At 36.8% G+C, this 20,167-nt stretch overlaps 1 protein-coding gene across 1 annotated transcript; it reads left to right on the top strand.

Annotated features, from left to right (window-relative positions):
• The first annotated feature begins 10,355 nt into the window (after nucleotides 1-10,355).
• On the top strand, nucleotides 10,356-19,875 carry LOC113303344. Its single transcript, XM_026552371.1, has 7 exons — nucleotides 10,356-10,551; nucleotides 13,024-13,152; nucleotides 13,275-13,318; nucleotides 14,653-18,021; nucleotides 18,362-18,466; nucleotides 18,630-18,807; nucleotides 19,321-19,875. Exons 2-7 carry the CDS (start codon nucleotides 13,036-13,038, stop codon nucleotides 19,528-19,530), a joined length of 4,023 nt encoding a protein of 1,340 aa, XP_026408156.1. The 5' UTR covers nucleotides 10,356-10,551; nucleotides 13,024-13,035; the 3' UTR covers nucleotides 19,531-19,875.
• The last annotated feature ends 292 nt before the right edge of the window (nucleotides 19,876-20,167 follow it).

Genomic DNA, 20,167 nt, shown 5'->3' with positions numbered 1-20,167 from the left:
TTGGCAAAATCAGAGTCCATGTTAATTTTATTTATTGAGCTTTAATTGTTGATAATAAATAAATCGAACCCTATGTTATGAATTCAACGAAATCCTAGTCCCAGTAACTCTCTTCATCTTGTGACAATATTTTGTATATATTTTTCTTTTATTTTAGTTTATTAATTCTTAAAATCAATCTCATCAAGTCCGAGTGAACGACAACTCTATTTACCACTATATAAAATTCGATCATTGGGCACCAATTCATGTTGAATAAAACCTGTAATTGAATTAATATTCACGTGTGTGTATAAGATTTTGTAACATATATATTCAACTGCTAATACTATGAAGTGGCATATGAAGATGCATTCTTTTCGTATCGGATTATCAAGCTTACAAAATATGTACCTACACAATTTTATGATTTGATTATTGGTTTCATTCTTATCTCCAGACTCGATCTGTTTTTGATCTTCGTTTGTAAATGATTTACCTTTAGTTCAATCGACGATTATTGAGTTATCTCTAGGCCGGTGATCACAAATTAATAGGAGAGAGAATCAAAGAAATAACTCTTATTGGTTTAGTTAGACTGAATCATACGTCATAGTTTACAAAGTGTGCCTCCGAGGGATTATACACAGATAGTTTAGCGTGTGAATCACGCTAAACACGTTAATTAATAGAGACCACTTATGCCTAGTTGAGGTAACGTCATGATCCACTCAGGATTTACTTATTTAGTCGGTTTGACCTGTGATCTTCAGATCGATCTTGATAGTCTTGTCTTCACTTCTTGTTCTATAACTCGCGTCGTCCATGTGTCGTAATATTATGTGTTGTGTCTCGTCCTCTATTAAGTCTTTACCTTCAGATCATGCTCGATGTGAGGACTTATTACTCGATTACAACGTGAGCTCCTTCTTAGCTATGAACTCCAGGGTGCTCCAGCTGTCAGGTACTGGTAGATGATATATTTTGTCTCTACAGTATATTATTATTGATTTACTAATAGTTATGTCAATGGATAACCGGATATTCGATATTCGTTTAATCCCGATCGATATTGTTCAAATTTCAGATATTGGATACAGATACAAATATCTCATCTGATACATATATGGGAATATTAATATATTATAGGATAATTATCCGATATCCGATAACATAAATATATACAAATAAAATTATTATTATAGGTTAAGTTTACATAATTTTTTTACATGTGTTGATGATTTTGCTCAAAAGAAATGAAGAAATCACAATTTCATCAAAGTTAACTTGGTGCTACAATTCGGAATCACGAGAACAAGAAGTGATTAAGCACACACATCCAACTTTTTTTTTCTTATATAGTATTGAAATAATTATCGGATCATCGGGTATACGTTAATTTTAACGGATTCAGATATACGAATGAATTTCTATCATCCATCGGATAGTTATCTGATACAAATATCTAGCAAAACTAACAGATTGAGATACTGGACAATCCTTATTTATTCTGATAAGTACACTTGACAGCCCTGCTTACCATTTACCATAAAAATTCTTTGAAATAAATTTTGTTTTATAAACTGATATGAAAATTATTTATAACCTACGTGCACATTAGCAATGACGTATTATCCATTTGTATTTACATCAACTTACTTTCATCATATTAGCCCAGCCACCGGTTTTTAGTTTTCTGAGGTAACCGCGTTTTGCTAATCGAAATAATTGTATCAATAAATATTTATAAATGATTGAAACGAACTAGATCTATTATTTTTTCGTATTGTGTACTCTTAGTTAAGCCTGCTGATTTGTGTATTTAATTTAGCATCGCTGCCAGTTTTTATTAGATCAAAATTATTTAATAAAATCTTATAATTTGTCATATTTTATATACACGGTTAAACATGTTAATTGACATTATCAAATTGGCGGCGCCGACAACTTTTTCAATATTGGATTAAGTTTTTTCTTTATTTGAAAATTATAGTTATCTTACATAATATTATAAATTGTTGTTCTTTTCAACCATGAAAAAGATAGTGAAGTAAATTATTAGCTATGTATGCGTAGGTTGAAAAGTTAATCTCATCGATGAAAAAAAATCATAGTCTGGTTTGAAATTTTTACCCTACACTCAATGTTTATTGTTACTGTACGATTTTGTTTATTTGGAAATTAGTTAATGTAATAGATTATATCTCATCAGAAAATGACAACAGTTATTACTTTCTAAAATTAGAAAATTTCATTTAAAAAAGATATCTTTTATAAATTCACCATGAATATTCCCAAAAACATACAAAAAACATTGGTAATATCACTTCAGAGATTGATTTTATTCCTCATAAACCACATTTATTACTATTAGTCAGTGTTGTATTCATCAGTTAAAATCATTTATGATTTCAGTGTAATATTGACTGACACTATGTGTGATAATAAGTTTTATATAAATCTAAAATAATTACCGTAAGACAAGTAATTAAAATTTTAGTGTTTTTTTTAGGAAAATAATCTTTCAAAATTATAATGAGAATTAAAAACAAAATCTAATCCAAGAAAACAAATACATGGATAAGCACTTGCTTCACTCTCCAGTTGTGGTTTTATCAAAAAAAACTTTACTGCTCCAAACATTTGCCACATGGGTTTCACTACCTAATGGGATTTATCTCATACACATTTTTTTGTTGAATATGGCCCCATTCAATACTAGTTAGTGCAAGGACCAAATATCACAACAGTGAGAAAAGCTAAGATGTTAACATACAAAATGGACTATTATAAACACTTCGTGCATCATCTACGAACACGAATATCAGTACATTAACAACCGGAAATTAATAAGTATATACAACTCATGTTTGAGAGGAAAAACCATTATACTGCTGTAATATGAATATCATTCAGAACTTGTAGTTCATCCTAGGAAGAATGATAAACAAAAGTTTTATAACTTCATCTCGTAGGAGGTGAAAAGACAAATTCAAAAGAATGAGGTCAATCGGATAAATAATCAAATATACAAGCAAGACCTTGAACTATAGTACATTTGCCGGGTTTTTCACGATCAGGTCAGATGGCATTTAACCTAAACGAGATTTTGAGAATACTTTCATCAAAATTTTGAGTTTCCAACGTCATTCAATCTCTGAGAGTGATAAAGTTGTTGGGTTCTTGCTCATTTGCTTCTTGCGTTCGTGATGAGCATCATCTTTCTTAATTAAACTGATTGTAGCATGACTTACATTCGTCTTATTCTCAAGAGGCTCATCATAAGGCTCACCGTGGTGTTTCACCAAGGTAAAAAATCTCTACATGGTAACGGGGATCGACATAATGGTGAGGCTTAACATGGTCTTCATATGAGTCAGGATGTCGATCCGAAATCTCGTAAGATCCTGTTAAGTGTCTTGAAGCCTTTCGGGTTGCCTGGGACTTAGCGTCCTTTTGATGCAAGAAAGACACTGATAGGGAATCACCGCCTTGGATGTGTCTGTGATAGACATGGAACCGCCTTGCAGCTTAGAATGATGCCTCCCATATTTTTTTTCGTTGTGGAAACATTCTGCGAGTCTACGAAAAGACCTTTATTTAGACGTAAAGTTCAAATATGGGTTTCTGAGTACGTTTGTGTTACGGTTGGTGGTTGAATAATCAACTTCATCCATGATGAAAACCGTGATCGTAACCTGTAACTACGGATGAGTGATCAACCGTCCCACCGTGATCACCAAAATGTATATGTCAAAAACATGCGAGGGTTAGTCAGGTAATTTGACTTGTTCGACTGTGAGGATGGGAGGCTAATGATGAACAATCCTTGCCTAAACCAAGATGATGGTCGTTCAAATACCGCTTCAGTCGCATATGGGAAGTTGGGATGGTCTAGGGAAGGTAGCCGAAAGAGATGCGATTAGAGTTTCTCATTTGTAGACGAAACTCTAAGAGAGAGACAATTGATGAGAACTTTTTGTTGTTCTAGCTTTTATGTTCTGTTTAGAATGACCAATCGTAGGTCTATTTATATCTCTGCATTACCCTAATATCTAGTCGGTGGGATAATGATAAGGAGAGAGGATCATCACTTTCTCATAAATCCCAGAAATAGCTAAGGATAGACAACCCGTCTAGTCTATCCTAAGCTGACTCCTTTCACACCCGACTATTCTCTTTTTGTGTGGTCAGGATGATACCCACACGTTGTCGTAGACCGCCAAACCAAAAACCTAAGGTTATCCCCCCATTTGTGACGCGTCCAGCCTTTGTATGTGATGTGTTAGCATACTTACAAGTTTTCACAACTTTGCATGTGTTTGCGCATGAAGGTCATCCAAACTCATGTGAAGAGATCCAAAAGGCTTGTTATATCTGTGTGTGGAAAGCACAAGCTTGGTTGAGGTCTACCGTGATCTAATCGTGAATGTTGACCTCGGCTGAGGCGAGCCGTTTGACCTCATCTAAGAAGAGCCATTTGACGCAGGTTGAGGTGTGTTGATCCGGCTCTATGAAGAGGCTTCAGAAAGGTCGATCTAAAAGTGGGGATATGACCTGGAGGCGGTCAAACATTGACTTGAGCCATTTGGCCTGGGCTGAGGCGAGCTGTTTGACATCGGCTAAGAAGAGCTCTTTGACGCCGGCTGAGGCGTGTTGAGTCGGCTCTATTAAGAGTCTTAGGCAAGGTTGGTCAAAAATTGGCGCTATGACCTGTAGGCGGTCAAACGTTGACTTGAGCCGTTTGACTTCGGCTGAGGCAAGCCGTTTGACCTTGGCTGAGGCGCGTGGTCGAATGCGGACCTATAGGAAAACGATATCTTTAACTGTCAAGTGGTGAAGTCCTTTCTTTTTAGAGTGAAGGAATCCCTTCGCCTCAGAGAGATTAAGGCTTTTCGCCCTGGAGTAGCGGAAGTTCTTCGGGTCTAACTAGTTTCTTCAACTTTGATCTAGCTTCTCACTATTCAGGAGTTGGACTTCGTCTTGAACCCTTTCTTTGCCGGAGTTTTGGACTTCATAGTGACTAAATTGCGTTTGAGTTCACATGCTCCTCCGCATGGCCTAGTAGGCAACCGTATTCATGGGCCTGAGTACCTCGATTGGGTTGGACATTTCGGCAGAGTGACGATTTTGCCTTGGACTACCAAAATCATGATTTTACCCCAAGTCATAAAATTACCAATTTACCCTCCATCCAAAAATCACCATCTACACTAGTGAAACTAACTGATTAAGATACTGGATAACCCTTATTCATCCTGTTAAGTACCGTTAATAGCCCTACTTACCACTGACCATTTGAAATAAATTTTGTTTTACATAACTAATATGAAAATTATCTATAATCAGCATGCACATTAGACATGTCGTAGAATAAAACTTAATGATGTATTATTTGTTTGTATTTACATCGGCTTATTTTCATCATATATTTACACCGGCTTACTTACATCATTATATTAGCTCATCCACAAGTCTTTAATTTTCTGACATAACCGCGTTGTGCTAATCGAAATAAATGCGTTAGTAAATGTTTTATAAATAATTAAAACGCACCAAATATTTTAATTTGTCGTATTGTATACCCTTAGTTAAGCCTGATGATTTGTGTAATCAATTTAGCAGCACCTTCAGTGTTTATCAGATCAAAATTATTCAATAAAATCTTATAATTTACCGTATTTTATATACTCGGTTAAACATGTTCACTCACGTTATTAAATTGGCGGCGCCGACAAACTTTTCAATATTCAATTAAGTTTTCTCTTTATTTGAAAATTGTAAATATCTTACATTATATTACGAAATATTGTTCTTTTCAACCATGAACAAAGTCGCGAAGTAAATTTTAGCTATGTGTATGTGTAGGTTAAAAAATTAACCTCATCGATGATCATGGTCTGGTTTGGTATCATTTTTTTTGTACAAAACAAAGTTGAAATTCTTACCCTCCACTCAATTGTTATTGTTACTGTACGAATTTGTTTATTTGGAAATTAGTTAATGTAATGAAGGTTGTATCTCATTAGAAATACCAATAGTTATTACTCTCTAAAATTAGAAAAGTTCATTTAAAGAAGAGATCTTTTATTAATTCACCATGAATATTCCCAAAAACATACAAAAAAAAAACCAACATAGGTAATATCGCTTCAGAGATTAGATTTATTCCTCCATAACCACATTTATTACTTTTAGTCAGTGTTGTATTCATCCGTTAAAATCATTTATGATATTAAAAATGATTTTAATGTAATACTAATCAGACAACATGTGGTAATAAGTATTATAAAACCCTAAAAACAATTACCAAAATACAACTAATTCAAATCTTAAGTGTTTGTTTTGGAAAATAATCTTTCAAAATTACTATTATTAATGAGAATTACAACCAAAATCCAATTCAAGAGAACAAATCCATGGATAAGCACTTGCTTCACCCTCCAATTTTGGCGTTGTAATTGTTTTTTTACTGCTCCAAGCGTTTTTTTTTTGCTAGGATGAAGCCAGACTCATGCCCTTACCCAAATCCAGCCAGTTGGATTGTCCCAACTACCAGACCCAACCCCGCCAAACCCTCTATACAATAATTTAAATATAAACCTTTACGGCGGAGATTGAACCTATGACTTCCTCCTTACTGGAGTTGATGAAATACCACTGAGTTATCCCCTTGGACCCATTAGCACGACGCTCTAATGGGCCAAGTTTTTTGCTCCAAGCATTTGACACATGAGTTTCACTACCTAATGGCATCTCTGCCGTACACATTTTTTTTTTTGCGGAATATGGTCTCACCCGGTACTAGTTAGTAACCGTAAGTTCCAAAAGGACCAAATAGTCAGAACATTGAGAAAATCTAAGATGTTAATATACAACATGGACTATTATAAGCACTCTGTCATCATAATATCAGTACACTAGCGGTCGAAAATGAATAAACTAAGCGTGGGCCCCACAAAGGAACACAAGCAAATATCCGATCATATGTGAAAAGTAGGTGGAAGTGAACAAGTGAAAATGACAAGACTATCCTTTAAGACTCTTTTATTTATAGACACTATTTACTCAATTGTTTTCTCGTCATATTTTCGTCAAACTATTAGGGGGAATTCACAGAAGTCTCCGTTTGTATGTGTCTGTGATAGACGTGGAACCACCTTGCAGCTGAGAATGATGCCTCCCAGACTTCTTCTTCGTTGTGGAAAAATTATGCGAGTCGACAAAAAGACCTTTCTTTAGACGTAAAGTTCAAATTTGGGTTTTTGAGTACGTTTGTGTTTTTGGTTGGTGGTTGAAGAATCAACTTCCTCTATGATGAAAACCATGATTGTAATCTGTAATTATGACTAAGTGATCAACCATCCCGCCGCGATCGCCAAAATATATATGTCGAAAAATATACGAGGGTTTGTCGATTAATCTGACTTGTTCGACCGTGAAGACGGGAGGCTGATGACGAACAATCCTTGCTTAAACCAAGATGATGGTCATTCAAAGACTGCTTCAGTCACATATGGGAGCCAGGATTGATCAAGGGAGAGAATCAAAAAGAGATCATATTTTATTTTCTCAGTTGCAGACGAAGAAACTCTAAGAGAGAGACAATTGTAGATAACTTTTTGTTGTTCTAGTTATTCTGTTCTGTTTAGAATGACCAGTGGTAGGTCTATTAGTATCTCTACAAACCCCTAATCTCTAGTTGGTGGGATAACGATAAGGAGAGATGATCATCACTTTCTCATAGATCCTAGGAATAACTAAGGATAGACAACCTGTATAGTCTATCCTAGCTAAGATGAGTCCTTACACCCGACTATTCTCTTTCTGTATGGGCAGGATCATACCCACATGTTTTCGTAGACCACCAAACCAAAACCCTATGTTTATCCCCCCCACATTTGTGGCGTGACCAACCTTTATATGTGATATATCGTGTGACATGTTAGCATACTTACGAATTTTCATAACTTTGCATGTGTTTGCACGTGGAAGCCATCTAGAGTCATGTAAAGAGATCCAAAAGGCTTGTTATAGTCGTGTTTATCATGTAGAGAGCACAAAATTGGCTGAGGTCTATCGTGACCTAATCGTGAATGTTGACCGCGGCTGAGGCATGTTGAGCCAGCTCTATGAAGAGGCTTAGGGCAAGGTCTGGACAAAATGGGCGCTATGACCTGGTGGCGGTCGAACATTGACCCGAGATGTTTGACCTCGACTGAGGCGAGCCGTTTGACCTCGGCTGAGGCGCGTGGTCTAACGCGGACCTGTAGGAGAACGATACCTTTTACCTTTGAGTAGTGAAGTCCTTTATTTTTAGAGCGACGGAGGTTTTTCGTCTCGGAACGGCGGAAGCTCTTCGTCTCGGAACGGCGGAAGCTCTTAGAGACTAACTAGGTTTCCTCAGCTTTAAGATAAATTCTTTTTCTTCAGGAGTTGAAATCCTTTTTGAACCCTTTCTTGACTGGAGTTTTGGGCTTCATACTGACTAAATTGCGTTTGAGTTTAGATGCTCCTCCGCAAGGCCTGGTAGTCGACCGTATTCATGGGCCTAAGTACCTTGATTGGGTTGGACATTTCGACAGAGTGACGATTTCGCCTCGGACTACCAAAATTATGATTTTACCCCTGGTCGTAATATGACCATTTTATCCTCGGTCCAAAAATCACCATCTACACCAATGAAACTAACAGATTAAGATACTTGAAAATTCGTATTCATTCTGTTAAGTACTGTTGATAGCCCTACTTACCACTGACCATTTGATTTTTTTTTTTTAACATAACTGATATGAAAATTATCTATAATCAACATGCACATTAGCAATGTCGTAGAATAAAACTTGATGACGTATTATTCGTTTCTATTTACATCGGCTTACTTTCATCATGTATCTACGTCGGCTTACTTACATTATTATATTAACTCAGCCACTGGTCTTTAACTTTCTGACATAACCGCGTTTTGCTAATCGAAATAATTGTATCAGTAAATATCTATGAATGATTGAAACGAACTGAATCTCTTATTTTGTCGTACCATATACCCTCAGTTAAGCCTGATGATTTGTGTATTCAATTTAACAGCGCCGCCAGTTTTTCATTTTTTATCGGATCAAAATTATTTAATAAAATCTTACAATTTGTCGTATTTTATATGCTCGGTTAAGCATGTTAACACACATTATCAAATTGGCGGCGCCGACAACTTTTTCAGTATTTAATTAAGTTTTTTGTTTTTTCTTCATTTGAAAATTGTAAATATCTTACATTATATCATGAAATGTTGTTCTTTTCAACCATAAACAAAATAATGAAGCAAATTGTTAGCTATGTGTATGCGTAAGTTGAAAAGCTAACCTCATCGATGAAAAAAGTTCATGGTCTAATTTAGTATCAAAAACTCTTTTTTACAAAACAAAGTTGAAAAATTTACCATCCACTCAATTTTTATTGTTACTATATGATTTTGTTTATTTGCAAATTAGTTAATGTAATAGGTTGTATCTCATCAGAGAATGATAATAACTATTACTCTCTAAAATTAGAAAAGTTCATTTAAAGAAGAAATCTCTTGAATTCACCATGGATATTCCCAGAAACGTACAAAAAAGAAAACAACATAGGTTATATCGCTTCAGAGATTTGTTTTATCCCTCGTGACTGCATTTATTACTATTAGTCGGCGCTCTATTCATCCGTTAAAATCATTTATGATATTAAAAATGATTTTAGTGCAATATTGACTCAGACAACATATAATAATAAATTTGACAAAACCCTAAAAATAATTACCATAAGACAACCAATTCAAATGTCAGGTGTTTGTTTAGGAAAATAATCTTTCAAAATTTTATTAGTAATGAGAATTAAAAACAAAATCCAATCCTAGAAAACAAATCCATGAGTAAGCACTTGCTTCACTCTCCAATTTTGGCTCTGTAAGAAAAGCTTAACATGCTCCGCACATATGCCACGTGGGTTTCGCTACCTAATGGCATCTCTCCCGTACACCTTTCTTTGCTGAACAAGGTCCACTTGGTACTAGTAAGTGCAACCGTAAGTTCCAAGAGGACCAAATAGTCGCAACATTGAGAAAAGCTAAAATGTTAACACACAACATGGAGTATTATAAACACTCCGTGCATCATCTATCAACATGAACATAAAACATTAACGGCCGGAGATCAGTAATCTCAGGCCAAAAAGCGGGACCCACAAAGGTATACAGACAAACATCCGATCATATTGTGAAAAGTAGGTAGAAGTGAAACAACTGAAAATGACAAGACTATTCTGGACTCTTGTATTTATAGACACTATTTACTCAATTGTTTTCTCGTCTTATTTTCATCAAACCACTTTAGGGGGAGAATTCAGAGCAGTCTCACACTCTCTCTCGTTTCTTTCAGAGGATATTCTCTCTCACTCTCACTGTTGCTCATCTAAGTTTGTTTCTAAACAAGGGAAATTCTTGTTTTGTTCAACTTAAACTGGTATATAACAAGTGGGGCTGTGGGGGAGGAAGAATTTTGAAGGATTGGTGTTTCTTAAAATAGCTAACAATCGCAGGTATAATGAACTTCTTCTTTTTCATTATTCATTTTTTATGTTTTTGTTTTACTGTGTCTATCTGTCTGTCAGTATGTCTGGGTGTCTGAATTAAATTGTTTTTTCTTTTTATTATCGCCATTGCTTTGATTGTACAAGTTTAAGTGTTTTGTGAGAAAATTATGTGTTTTAGAAGAGTTTGAGTTATGGGTTTTTTCATTTCCTTGTTGTTTGTTTGATTCAAGTGGGGAATGTTGTTTAAAGGGTCTGTTTATTTTGATGAATTTAGTTGAGGTTCTTTGAGGCTTTAGTTTGACTGACTGAAGTTCTTTTTTAGGAAGATGTAAAGTTTAAGGTTTACTCAGTATGTACTTACTTGAAAGTTCTTATTAGTGTGTTGAGAATTTCTTCAAGGATTTACTTGTGCAAACATTTGTGGATCCTTTCCTACATTGCTTGTTTGGTTAAAAGTATATGAGGGCGTTTTTTTTTGTTTTGGTGTTTTCATGTGAGATTTTTATCATTAATCAGAGGTTTTAGTTACTCATTTCTTTGTTTCTTCTATGTTTTTGTTATTGTGATTGAGAGAAACTTGGGTTTCTTTTTGTATTTTCAATGGTCATGGTCAGTTACATGCTAGATTTGGTTTTTCCTTCTGCTAGGATTTTGACTCTTTTTTTGTTGATATCAGAAAGATCAGAAAGATATATAAGCAGATTAAATAGGTCTTGTCTTGTTTCAATCTTTGACTACTATGTCATGTTTAGATAAGGGAGGGTTTGAAAGGATTTTTATCTAAGTTAAATCATATATATTTGAAGTTATTACACCTTCTGAACTTTAAGAAAATGGGTTCCTCTTGTACATGAGTTTGAAATAGAAGCATGATTATGCTTTCATGCACTCGGGTCTGTTAATGTGGTCTAAATTTGGATTTGTAGTAGATGAGGTTTGTTGCTGGTTGAATTGCAGTATTGGGCAATTTGGACCTTATTCTTTGAGCACATTTGCTCAAGGTATATAACGTTTAAAGAATCCGTACTGTTTGTACATATTTATAAGATTGCATGATGGATGTTTCTTTCCAATTTCATGATATGGTTAGGTTTCCCATGCTTTCCTTTGCTTTATTATTTCACCTATTTTCAAATGTTCCCCAAGGATGCTCAAATTGATTGACCTTATCTGTTTACTTGTTCGAGAAAGTATAAAACATTTCTGTAAAGTATGTTTCTATGGTCTCATGTTGTGTGTATAGCAGCTAGGGTTTGCTTTCTTCCTAGTTTAATAACGATTCTTAAATTAGAGCCACGTGTTTTTACTTTAATGCAGTCTCTTGTTATTTTCTTCGGTGTAGTACCTTAACGGTAATAACAGCTCAGGGCTATTTGTTTTCTGCATTTGTCAAATCTAGTTGTCGTTATATCCCATGACATGCTACTCACTTATCGCCTAATCACGTTTCCAGTCACGTGCCTATTTTTTTTACATTTAAAATATAATCTAGGTTGATATAGTTTACTGTCCAAGCCAACTGACTCCCCTTACTAGCTCAGTTGAAGCATATGTATAAGTAACATGACTAGGCATGCCAGGCTCATTTTGCTTTCTGTTTCTATTATGGGAAAGTAGGTCGGTGTTAATCTTTGTATGTTAGAGTGTAGTTAAGGAGATTAGGATCACTTGAGGACCTGTTAGAAAGACGCATTATTTGCTATTTGACAGCCCTTTACTTCCTGATAAGTGACAAGGTTCAATCGTTTTGTCGGTATGTTTTGGGTAGGTTCGAAACAAAGAAGACATTCCTAAACATTATATGAGGCATCCTAAAGAGTTTCTTAGAACATACGTTGATGAACTGGAAATCGTATTCCTGGAACTACCAAACAAGAAACGGAACTTTCTATTGGCATGCATTATTTGTCGTTATGAGGTCAACGTTCCACATATTATAGGAAGGCATGCATTGTACTAAGTAACAATGATAGCCATAGCAAGGATGAGACATCACTCAGTTGGATTGTCCTGTGATCATCTTATGCTACTACAATGAAGTTCTGATAAGTGGAACGTGACGCTCTTTCATTTATCGCTCTCTGTACTTGACTTTCATGTTTTGTTTCTTAACAGCATGCACCTTACTTAAATGATTTCCAAAACAATGTTGTCTTGTATTTTAAAAACTGATAGCACCTGCATCATACAACACAATAGTTTTCAATTGGTTTCATGCATGAGTTAAGCATACAACAATTGCTCGCATGTATAACTAGTTTCTGATTGTGCTAATAATCCTTGATGCTCTTTCCTTTGAAATTTTATGCTGTAGTAATTATGTGGATACCTGACTATATGTTGAGTTTTTTCTTAGAGCTAGATTAGGTATTTGTCTGTCAACTTACCGATGCTTTCGAAAGTTTACTTTTTTTATCTTCGTAGTAGTTGCTTATCCGTACCTAATATTTTCTTTTTCTCGTGTGCCGATATGGACAGGAAGATAAAGGAATGCAGCGTGCCCTGGGGAGGAGCACAGAGAGCAGGAGGAACAGGGTCTTACAAGGTGGAAACAGTTCTATATCGGGGAGAGCACCAGAGCCAGAGATCATCCTGAGTGCCTTAAAGGTCACACACATGTTTGTATCCACTTATTGACTTATATAAGCCTTCTGCTAGGCCTAACCAATTGTGGACCATTTACTGTTTGTGAGTTTTGCTGGGTAATGAACACCCTTTTATTTTTCCAGGATCATGCTGAAGCGGCTTTTCTTGTGATGCTTGATCCACAAAGGTAGCATATTTTGGTGCACTTGTGTCTTTCTCTATTTTATTCTTCCATTTATTTCTTTAGTTTGGATATCAGTCGACAAGGCAATTCTGATACGATCGTTCTAGCGGCGATGCAAATAACAACCATGATAGACAGGATTAATGAAAATATAAATATCATCTGAAAATCTTATGTCTCTGTCAGATGCAATCTTTTGTTGATGGCAAAAGATGAACCGGAAGGCTTATATTTGGTATCTGTAACCTAGGTATACTTAGAAGTCTCATAGTTCCTATCTTTAGTGCAGATACTCTCTTTAATAAGGAGATCATATTCACCAAAAACCAACCTGTAAGTCAACTTCAGCCTTGCTCCATGTCATTCTGCCATTTCACACTTACCGACTTTAGATGCTAAAAAATATAAGCTGAGGGCTTTTACCGGAGGATCCATATATATTTACGGGTGACTCTAGGCCTATAGAAGTATGTAAGAAAATGTTTAAAAATTTCTCACCATAAATAAATGGATTAATGAGCCATGAATATTTTTCCTTTTGGTGAGAAAGATTTTCTCTCTATTTTTGAAAATCAAAATAGTACTACTAATCTGTAGCACATGCTAGAATTTCCATTTAGGAAATATTTTTAACCAAAATTACTACATGTGATCCAATTATGTCAGTAATTTTCATTTGGGTTACAACACTAATATTTCATAACCATAATTACTGGCGGATAATTATGAACCATAGCTAACGAGTCAACTTTGCGCACTCATAGGTTACAACACCAGTTGCTTGGGGTTTTAGCGTCGATCACAGGATTTATCTAGTAAGACACTCTATATTCGGCAGTATAACTAGGATAATGTGTTTATGTTACATGGGGGTGACATCAATTTTTACTGGAGTATCAGACAATGGGGTTGGCTTTTGGTGGAGAAGATCCTCAAAGCTGGAATTAACTATGCAATGGAGACACAGTAGTTTTGGTGGCATATTCGTTGCTCCTCTTTGATAGATCTCACAATTTTCAGTACCAGTTAATTGTTATTGTGGAACATGCCTGATTTAGTTACAGGATTCTTTGGATATTGTTGATGCAAGTGGCTATAGGCACTTCAGATGCAGCCTGATGCAATGATATACAATGATCCATCTCGGCGTGTATTAAAAGACTTTGGCGCTGGATTTTAGATTTCTTTCATACCACTTTCTAGACTGGATGCCAAAAAATAATTTGCTTGTGATATTCTACTCTTCCTGCATCTCATGTGAAATCTATCTACTCCAACTTTCTACTGATTAGTAATTTCATGGCTATAGCTAATCTCTGCTCCTATTCATTCAACAGGTTTATTGTTTGCCCTGGATTTTTAGCGGAAAGGGGCGAAAACTGTCGCATACTGCTTCCCTTTCTTCTATGGCAGGATCATGCTGATCTAATATCTTCTCAATCTGCTTCATCATCTTCGCCAAGTGCCCCTACGCTTTCAAAAAGACAAAGGAAGAAAATGGCTAAGGCTATCCATCAACAAGATTCCTTCCTTCCGAGGGATTTATCGGAATGGATCCCTCAGGGGCCTGTCGCATCAAATGATCAAGACAAAAATTCCAGAAAGAAATTGAAGAAGAAGAGTAAGAAAACGAAAAAGACTTCAGCAGGTACCAAGTCGGAAACTTCATCTTCCAAAGAGGTCAGTGGAAGTTCTGCCTCTGCAACCTGTGGCCATACAGACTTGTCCAATGAGGGACCTTATACAGAGTACGAGTTGCCTGAGGAAAACGATACCGAGGGAAACAGTATCTCCAGAGCTAAACAGCCTGAAACTCCAAATACTGTCGTATCTCATAGTGATGGGGTTGTTGCATCATCATCTCCAGTACCTTCTTCTGTATCAGAGGACTTTCATTCTGTTGATTCTAGAATAAGCTCTACAAATGAGATGGACAACAGATACTCTATCCTGTCCTCCTTTGACGAAGAAACTGCATACACCCATGAGAGCACTGATATTTCTTCTGAAGTCTTCTTTGATGCATGCAGTGCTCCTTTTACAGAGCCTTTTTACGATGAGTGGAACAGTTATGAAAGTACCAATGCTGGTGATGATATTGAAGTCCAATCATCTGTTAGGGAAGATTCTATTATAAATCCATCGGAGACATCTGAATACAGTAAGTATGGCTATTTGGATCTTCCTGGAAGTAGAGGTCTTTCATCTGGTACTTCATCACATGAGGGTGTTGATGAAAAAGATAAACACTTGTCTGGGAATTCAAGTGTTCAAAATATGGGTGAAGCAATGAAGAGTTCCTTTGGTCCAATAAGAAAGAAAAGTCATTACATATGGCGGGAGGATCAAGAAGATGATGTTTGTGAAGGTATTTCTAATTCAAGTGATTCTTCTTTGTTGCAGTTGCACGAGTTTCCTACAGTCTCAGAATGTGGTAATAAAGGCAATAAGCGCTCTGGCTGGCGCAGAAGCTCTGACTTGCCTTCAGTTCTACCAATAAAAAGTGAACAGAAAGACAAAAACTTGTCCGAGTCTTCTATTAGTGCTCGAAGACTCAGTCTAGAAGGGAATGTTTCTAGTGGACCAATTGGAAAGGAAAACCATTTGGTAAGGCAGAAGAAGGTTCGAAAGGATGATGTTGTTGAAGGTGTTTCTGAGTCAAGTGCTTCTTCTGGGTTGCAGTTTGATTCTTCACTAAAAGAAGCTCCACTTTCGAACAGGGTTTCAAATGTTCTGGGTTCAGAGGAGGTAGTTAAGTCAAAAGATGACAGTAAACCAAAAGCAACAGACATGCCTTATAAGGAAGCGTTGCAACACCCTGTACAGGTGAATCAGAAAGTTCAACGTCCTTTAAGAAGAGCGCGGCTTGAAGATTTCACAGGACGGAGTCAGACTAGAACGATAGATCCCAATGCTTTCTTAGTCAGACTAGAACGATTGCAGAGGACTGGGAACATGGAACCATTGACGATTTCAGAGCTGGCGAAATGGAAGGACGAAAGGAAGGACCTTGAAAATGTGACAGAGACAGCATCTCATGCCATTGACGGCAAGGCCTCTAAACGTGTTGGGAACTTAGAAAGCTCTAAAGATGAAAGGAGTGAGCTGGATGTATGTGCTACAGTTTCCCCACAGGTCGACTACAATGACTGTGAACGTTTTGTGGACTCAGAAATTGATAATGACGAAAGAAAAAATGTGACAAAGACAGCATCTCATGCCATTGACTCCAAACCTGTTGCAAACTTAGAAATCTCTAAAGATGAAAGGAATGGGCTGGATGTGTGTGCTACAGTTTCCCCACAGGGTGACTATAATGCCTGTGATCGTGTTGTGGACTCAGAAATTGATAAGGACGAAAGGAAGGTGCTTCAATATGTGACAAAGACAGCATCTCATGCCATTGACCGCAAGGACTCCAAACCTGTTGCAAACTTAGAAAGCTCTAAAGATGAAAGGAGTGGGCTGGATGTGTGTGCTACAGTTTTCCCACAGGGTGACTATAATGCCTGTGATCGTGTTGTGGACTCAAATACCTCTGAAGAAGTGCTTCAAGCTGTGTGCACTACAGTTTCTGATATGAATGGTAAAACTTCATCATCTTCAACACCTGAAATTGCAGACCAGAACTATTCGCTGTTAGGGAATTCCGAGGGATGCAGTCCCATTCCTGTCACAGATGCCACCATCAACATACAGCAGATAGAAGATTCTTGTCCAGAATCTGGAAATCAAGGCCATATTTCTGGATCCATCTCGAAGAAGTGGTTACCTGTTCCGCGACAAGATGCTTCTGGGGAAACAGGTAAAAGAACATATGAGAATTCATTGGCGTCGGTTGATAAATCAGTATCTGGGGGGTCGACTCTGCAGAAACATGGTGGAAAAAAATTGAATCCCGATGCTCATGTTTTTGTTCCGTTACAAAGTAATAATGTGAGAAATGTTGGAAAGAGTTCTGCAATCCCAACTGGCAGAGATAGAATCCCAATCCTAAAAAATCCACCTCTTACAGATCGAGTCCAGAATCTCCAGATAGAGAAGTTGAGAACACTTGCAACAGATGAGTCAGACGAGATAGTACAAGCCGTAGGGGATGCTTATAGAACGGAAATGAGATCAATAGGTGTTCATCTGGCAACTAGCAAGCCACTAGCTGAGTTTGAAACATTTCTTCACTCCGCTTCACCAGTTCTTGGTTCAACTCGCACTCCTCATGATTGCACATCTTGCTCTAGAGATCATTTCATTGGCACTTCCCTTTGCAAGCATGAAATACCAGATGCATCTCTTGGAAGACTTTGGCAGTGGTATGAGGAACATTCGACCTTTGGATTGGAAATAAAAACGGAGGATTGTCCCAAGTTCAGTGCCTATTATGTTCCCTCCTTATCGGCAGTTCAGCTATTTGGAAATTGTAGAAGTACTTCCGATTGCAGCAGAGGATCTTCTAGAGCTAAGGCACTGAAAGCAGTAGGAGAGTCCAAATATGATGCAGATCTTGTAAAATCCTCAGGCCTCTTGCCTCAGCCAAGTGGAGCAAATGCATCGGCAGCAGATTTTTGTTCACCATGCAGTTCATCTTCTGTGTATGGACAGGATGAGTTCATTGATCGTTCACTTGGTATGACACCACTTGAGTCAGAGCTCCTGTTTGAGTACTATGAACTCGAGCAGCCATTTCATAGGCGACCACTATTCGACAAGTAAGCATACCTGCTTCTTTCTTTTATTGTTATTGTCACTATTATCAGCATTATTGTTGATGACTCCGAGGGTAAGTTCTAGACTTCGTCACTCTACCTAACTTAACCCAGAAGTTAATGGGAGAATGATGGTCCGTCAGTTCATCATGTTCTTCATTTCTTCTGAATTAGTGATCCTTGGTTCAGGATCACTGTTCATAGTCATTGCATGGTTACTATTCAAGAACACTGGCCAATTAGTTTATCTTTTGTCAATAGTTTGTGAAAGTACAGTTTTATTTGTATAAGGCGTTCTATCTTTTATTCATGGTACAACTTTGTTGTGGTTCTAAATAATCAGGATAAAAGACCTGGTTAGAGGTGGTGGAATTCAGAAATGCCAAACATATGGAGATCCAAAGAAGCTAGAATCTATCAATCTGCAAAATTTGCACCCTTCGTCTTGGTAAGTAGAGTATTATTTTGTGAACCCCAGAAGTTTTTGCCTTTGATATTTCGAAATTATTTCTTAGCTCACTGAACATTTTCTAATTAAGTTAATCTATTGCCTCATGCGACTTGAATCGATATCTACCTCAACTAGGTCTCTAATTTTGGTTCTGTTTCAGGTACTCCGTTGCCTGGTATCCCATTTATAGAATACCCCAAGATGACTTGAAAGGAGCGTTTCTGACGTTCCATTCACTTGGGCAGTTTGTCAGAAGGTGTGCACCATCGGACAATCGTGGTGGTAGTACAACTAGTATAGTATCACCAGTTGTGGGTCTTCAATGCTATAACACACAGGTACTCCTTTTTGTACTCATACTTGTTTAATTGTGCAAGGTTTCTCCTTAGCCTAATCCACAGCAACAAGAAGAGGTCCTTCTTCAGCTTGCAAGCATCTAAGGATCTTGAGGCAATTGATTTGGCTTTTACGCTCACCTATTTTTCAACACGATCTACTCTTTTTATCTCTACATTTTTTACATGATGCTGTCAGTGTTAGTAAAATGTTGAAGCCCTCATGCCATATATTTCTTGCTGACTTGTCTGAATCATTAATCACCGAGAGAATGATATCTCATTTTTGTGCAACTAGGCCCCAGTATACCGTGATAAGATTATCTTTTATTTGTATTAGTGACCTTTTAGGATTGTTGGATCTCATTATTCTGCTTCCCGTGAGATATCTTAAGTTTGATCTTGTGCACCGATAATTTTCTCCGCCTTCATGTATTTTTCTTGTTAAATAAGTTTTGGCATCATGTATTCACGACTGAGCTGATTTACTCATTTAACATATGTTATACATTACAGAAGGAATCCTGGTTCAAACTCAAGACGCCTTTGATGACTCGGACACAAGAAGAAATCTCTAACCATGCTGAAATTCTGGAAGAACGTTTGAGAACTCTACAAAAAACAGCGTATGCTATGGCAAGAGCTGTTGTTAACAAAGTAGATGGGAATTTAATTACAGAACACAGAGATCTCAAATTCTTTGCTACTCGAGGAGGGTTTAAATAGAGATTCCAGCAGCATTCTTCAGGTTCACTCACTCAAAAATTGCCTGATTTTTTTGCGTCGATTACCAATAACAAAACATAGTCCAAATTTTATAAACAAATACTCCAAAGCATCTTAACCAACAGAGAGAGCAGAAATAATAATTAGGAAAGGAAAAAAGAAATGTCATTTGTTGTCAGTTTGTACAACATCTTTTTTCCTTCTTTTGTATAGGACTTAGTTGAAAAATTGTATCATAAGTTAAATTTTCTTTTGAGGGCTTGAAAATGAATGCTGCTGTTGGTGCTCTATCTAGCCCTGGCTAATTATTTTTCTTTTGATTAATAGAAAAAGAAAAAAAAAACTATTGGTTCTCAGAATTCTTATCTTATATTTTACTATGGGTTACTTTATATATTTACGGAATGATTTGCACAATACACTTCCATGTCAGATTTCATTTTTCAATGCCTTTCATGGGCAAATTTGGGGTGCTTTTTCCCTGTTCACGCAGCAGTAGCACTTCTCATCCTACTTTGTGGTGGATCTGTTTGCTGGAGTCTTGGACTTGCGCATTCGTGTTCGCTAGACAGTTCATGCTGCATTGCTGCAATAAGTATGGGAAAATGCAACGAAGCAGCTACTGGTAGTGTATTTA

Source organism: Papaver somniferum, chromosome 8 (genome assembly GCF_003573695.1).
Source record: "Papaver somniferum cultivar HN1 chromosome 8, ASM357369v1, whole genome shotgun sequence".
NCBI classification, from domain to species: Eukaryota; Viridiplantae; Streptophyta; class Magnoliopsida; order Ranunculales; family Papaveraceae; genus Papaver; species Papaver somniferum.
This window is presented reverse-complemented; position numbering and strand designations above follow the sequence as displayed.

Bases quoted from the DNA above. Each gene is read 5' to 3' on its own strand.
- LOC113303344 (XM_026552371.1), top strand. From the start codon at position 13,036: ATGCAGCGTGCCCTGGGGAGGAGCACAGAGAGCAGGAGGAACAGGGTC. The intron at 13,319-14,652 runs GTAGCATATTTT...TTCATTCAACAG, and splicing joins GTGATGCTTGATCCACAAAG to GTTTATTGTTTGCCCTGGAT. The intron at 18,808-19,320 runs GTACTCCTTTTT...TATACATTACAG, and splicing joins TTCAATGCTATAACACACAG to AAGGAATCCTGGTTCAAACT.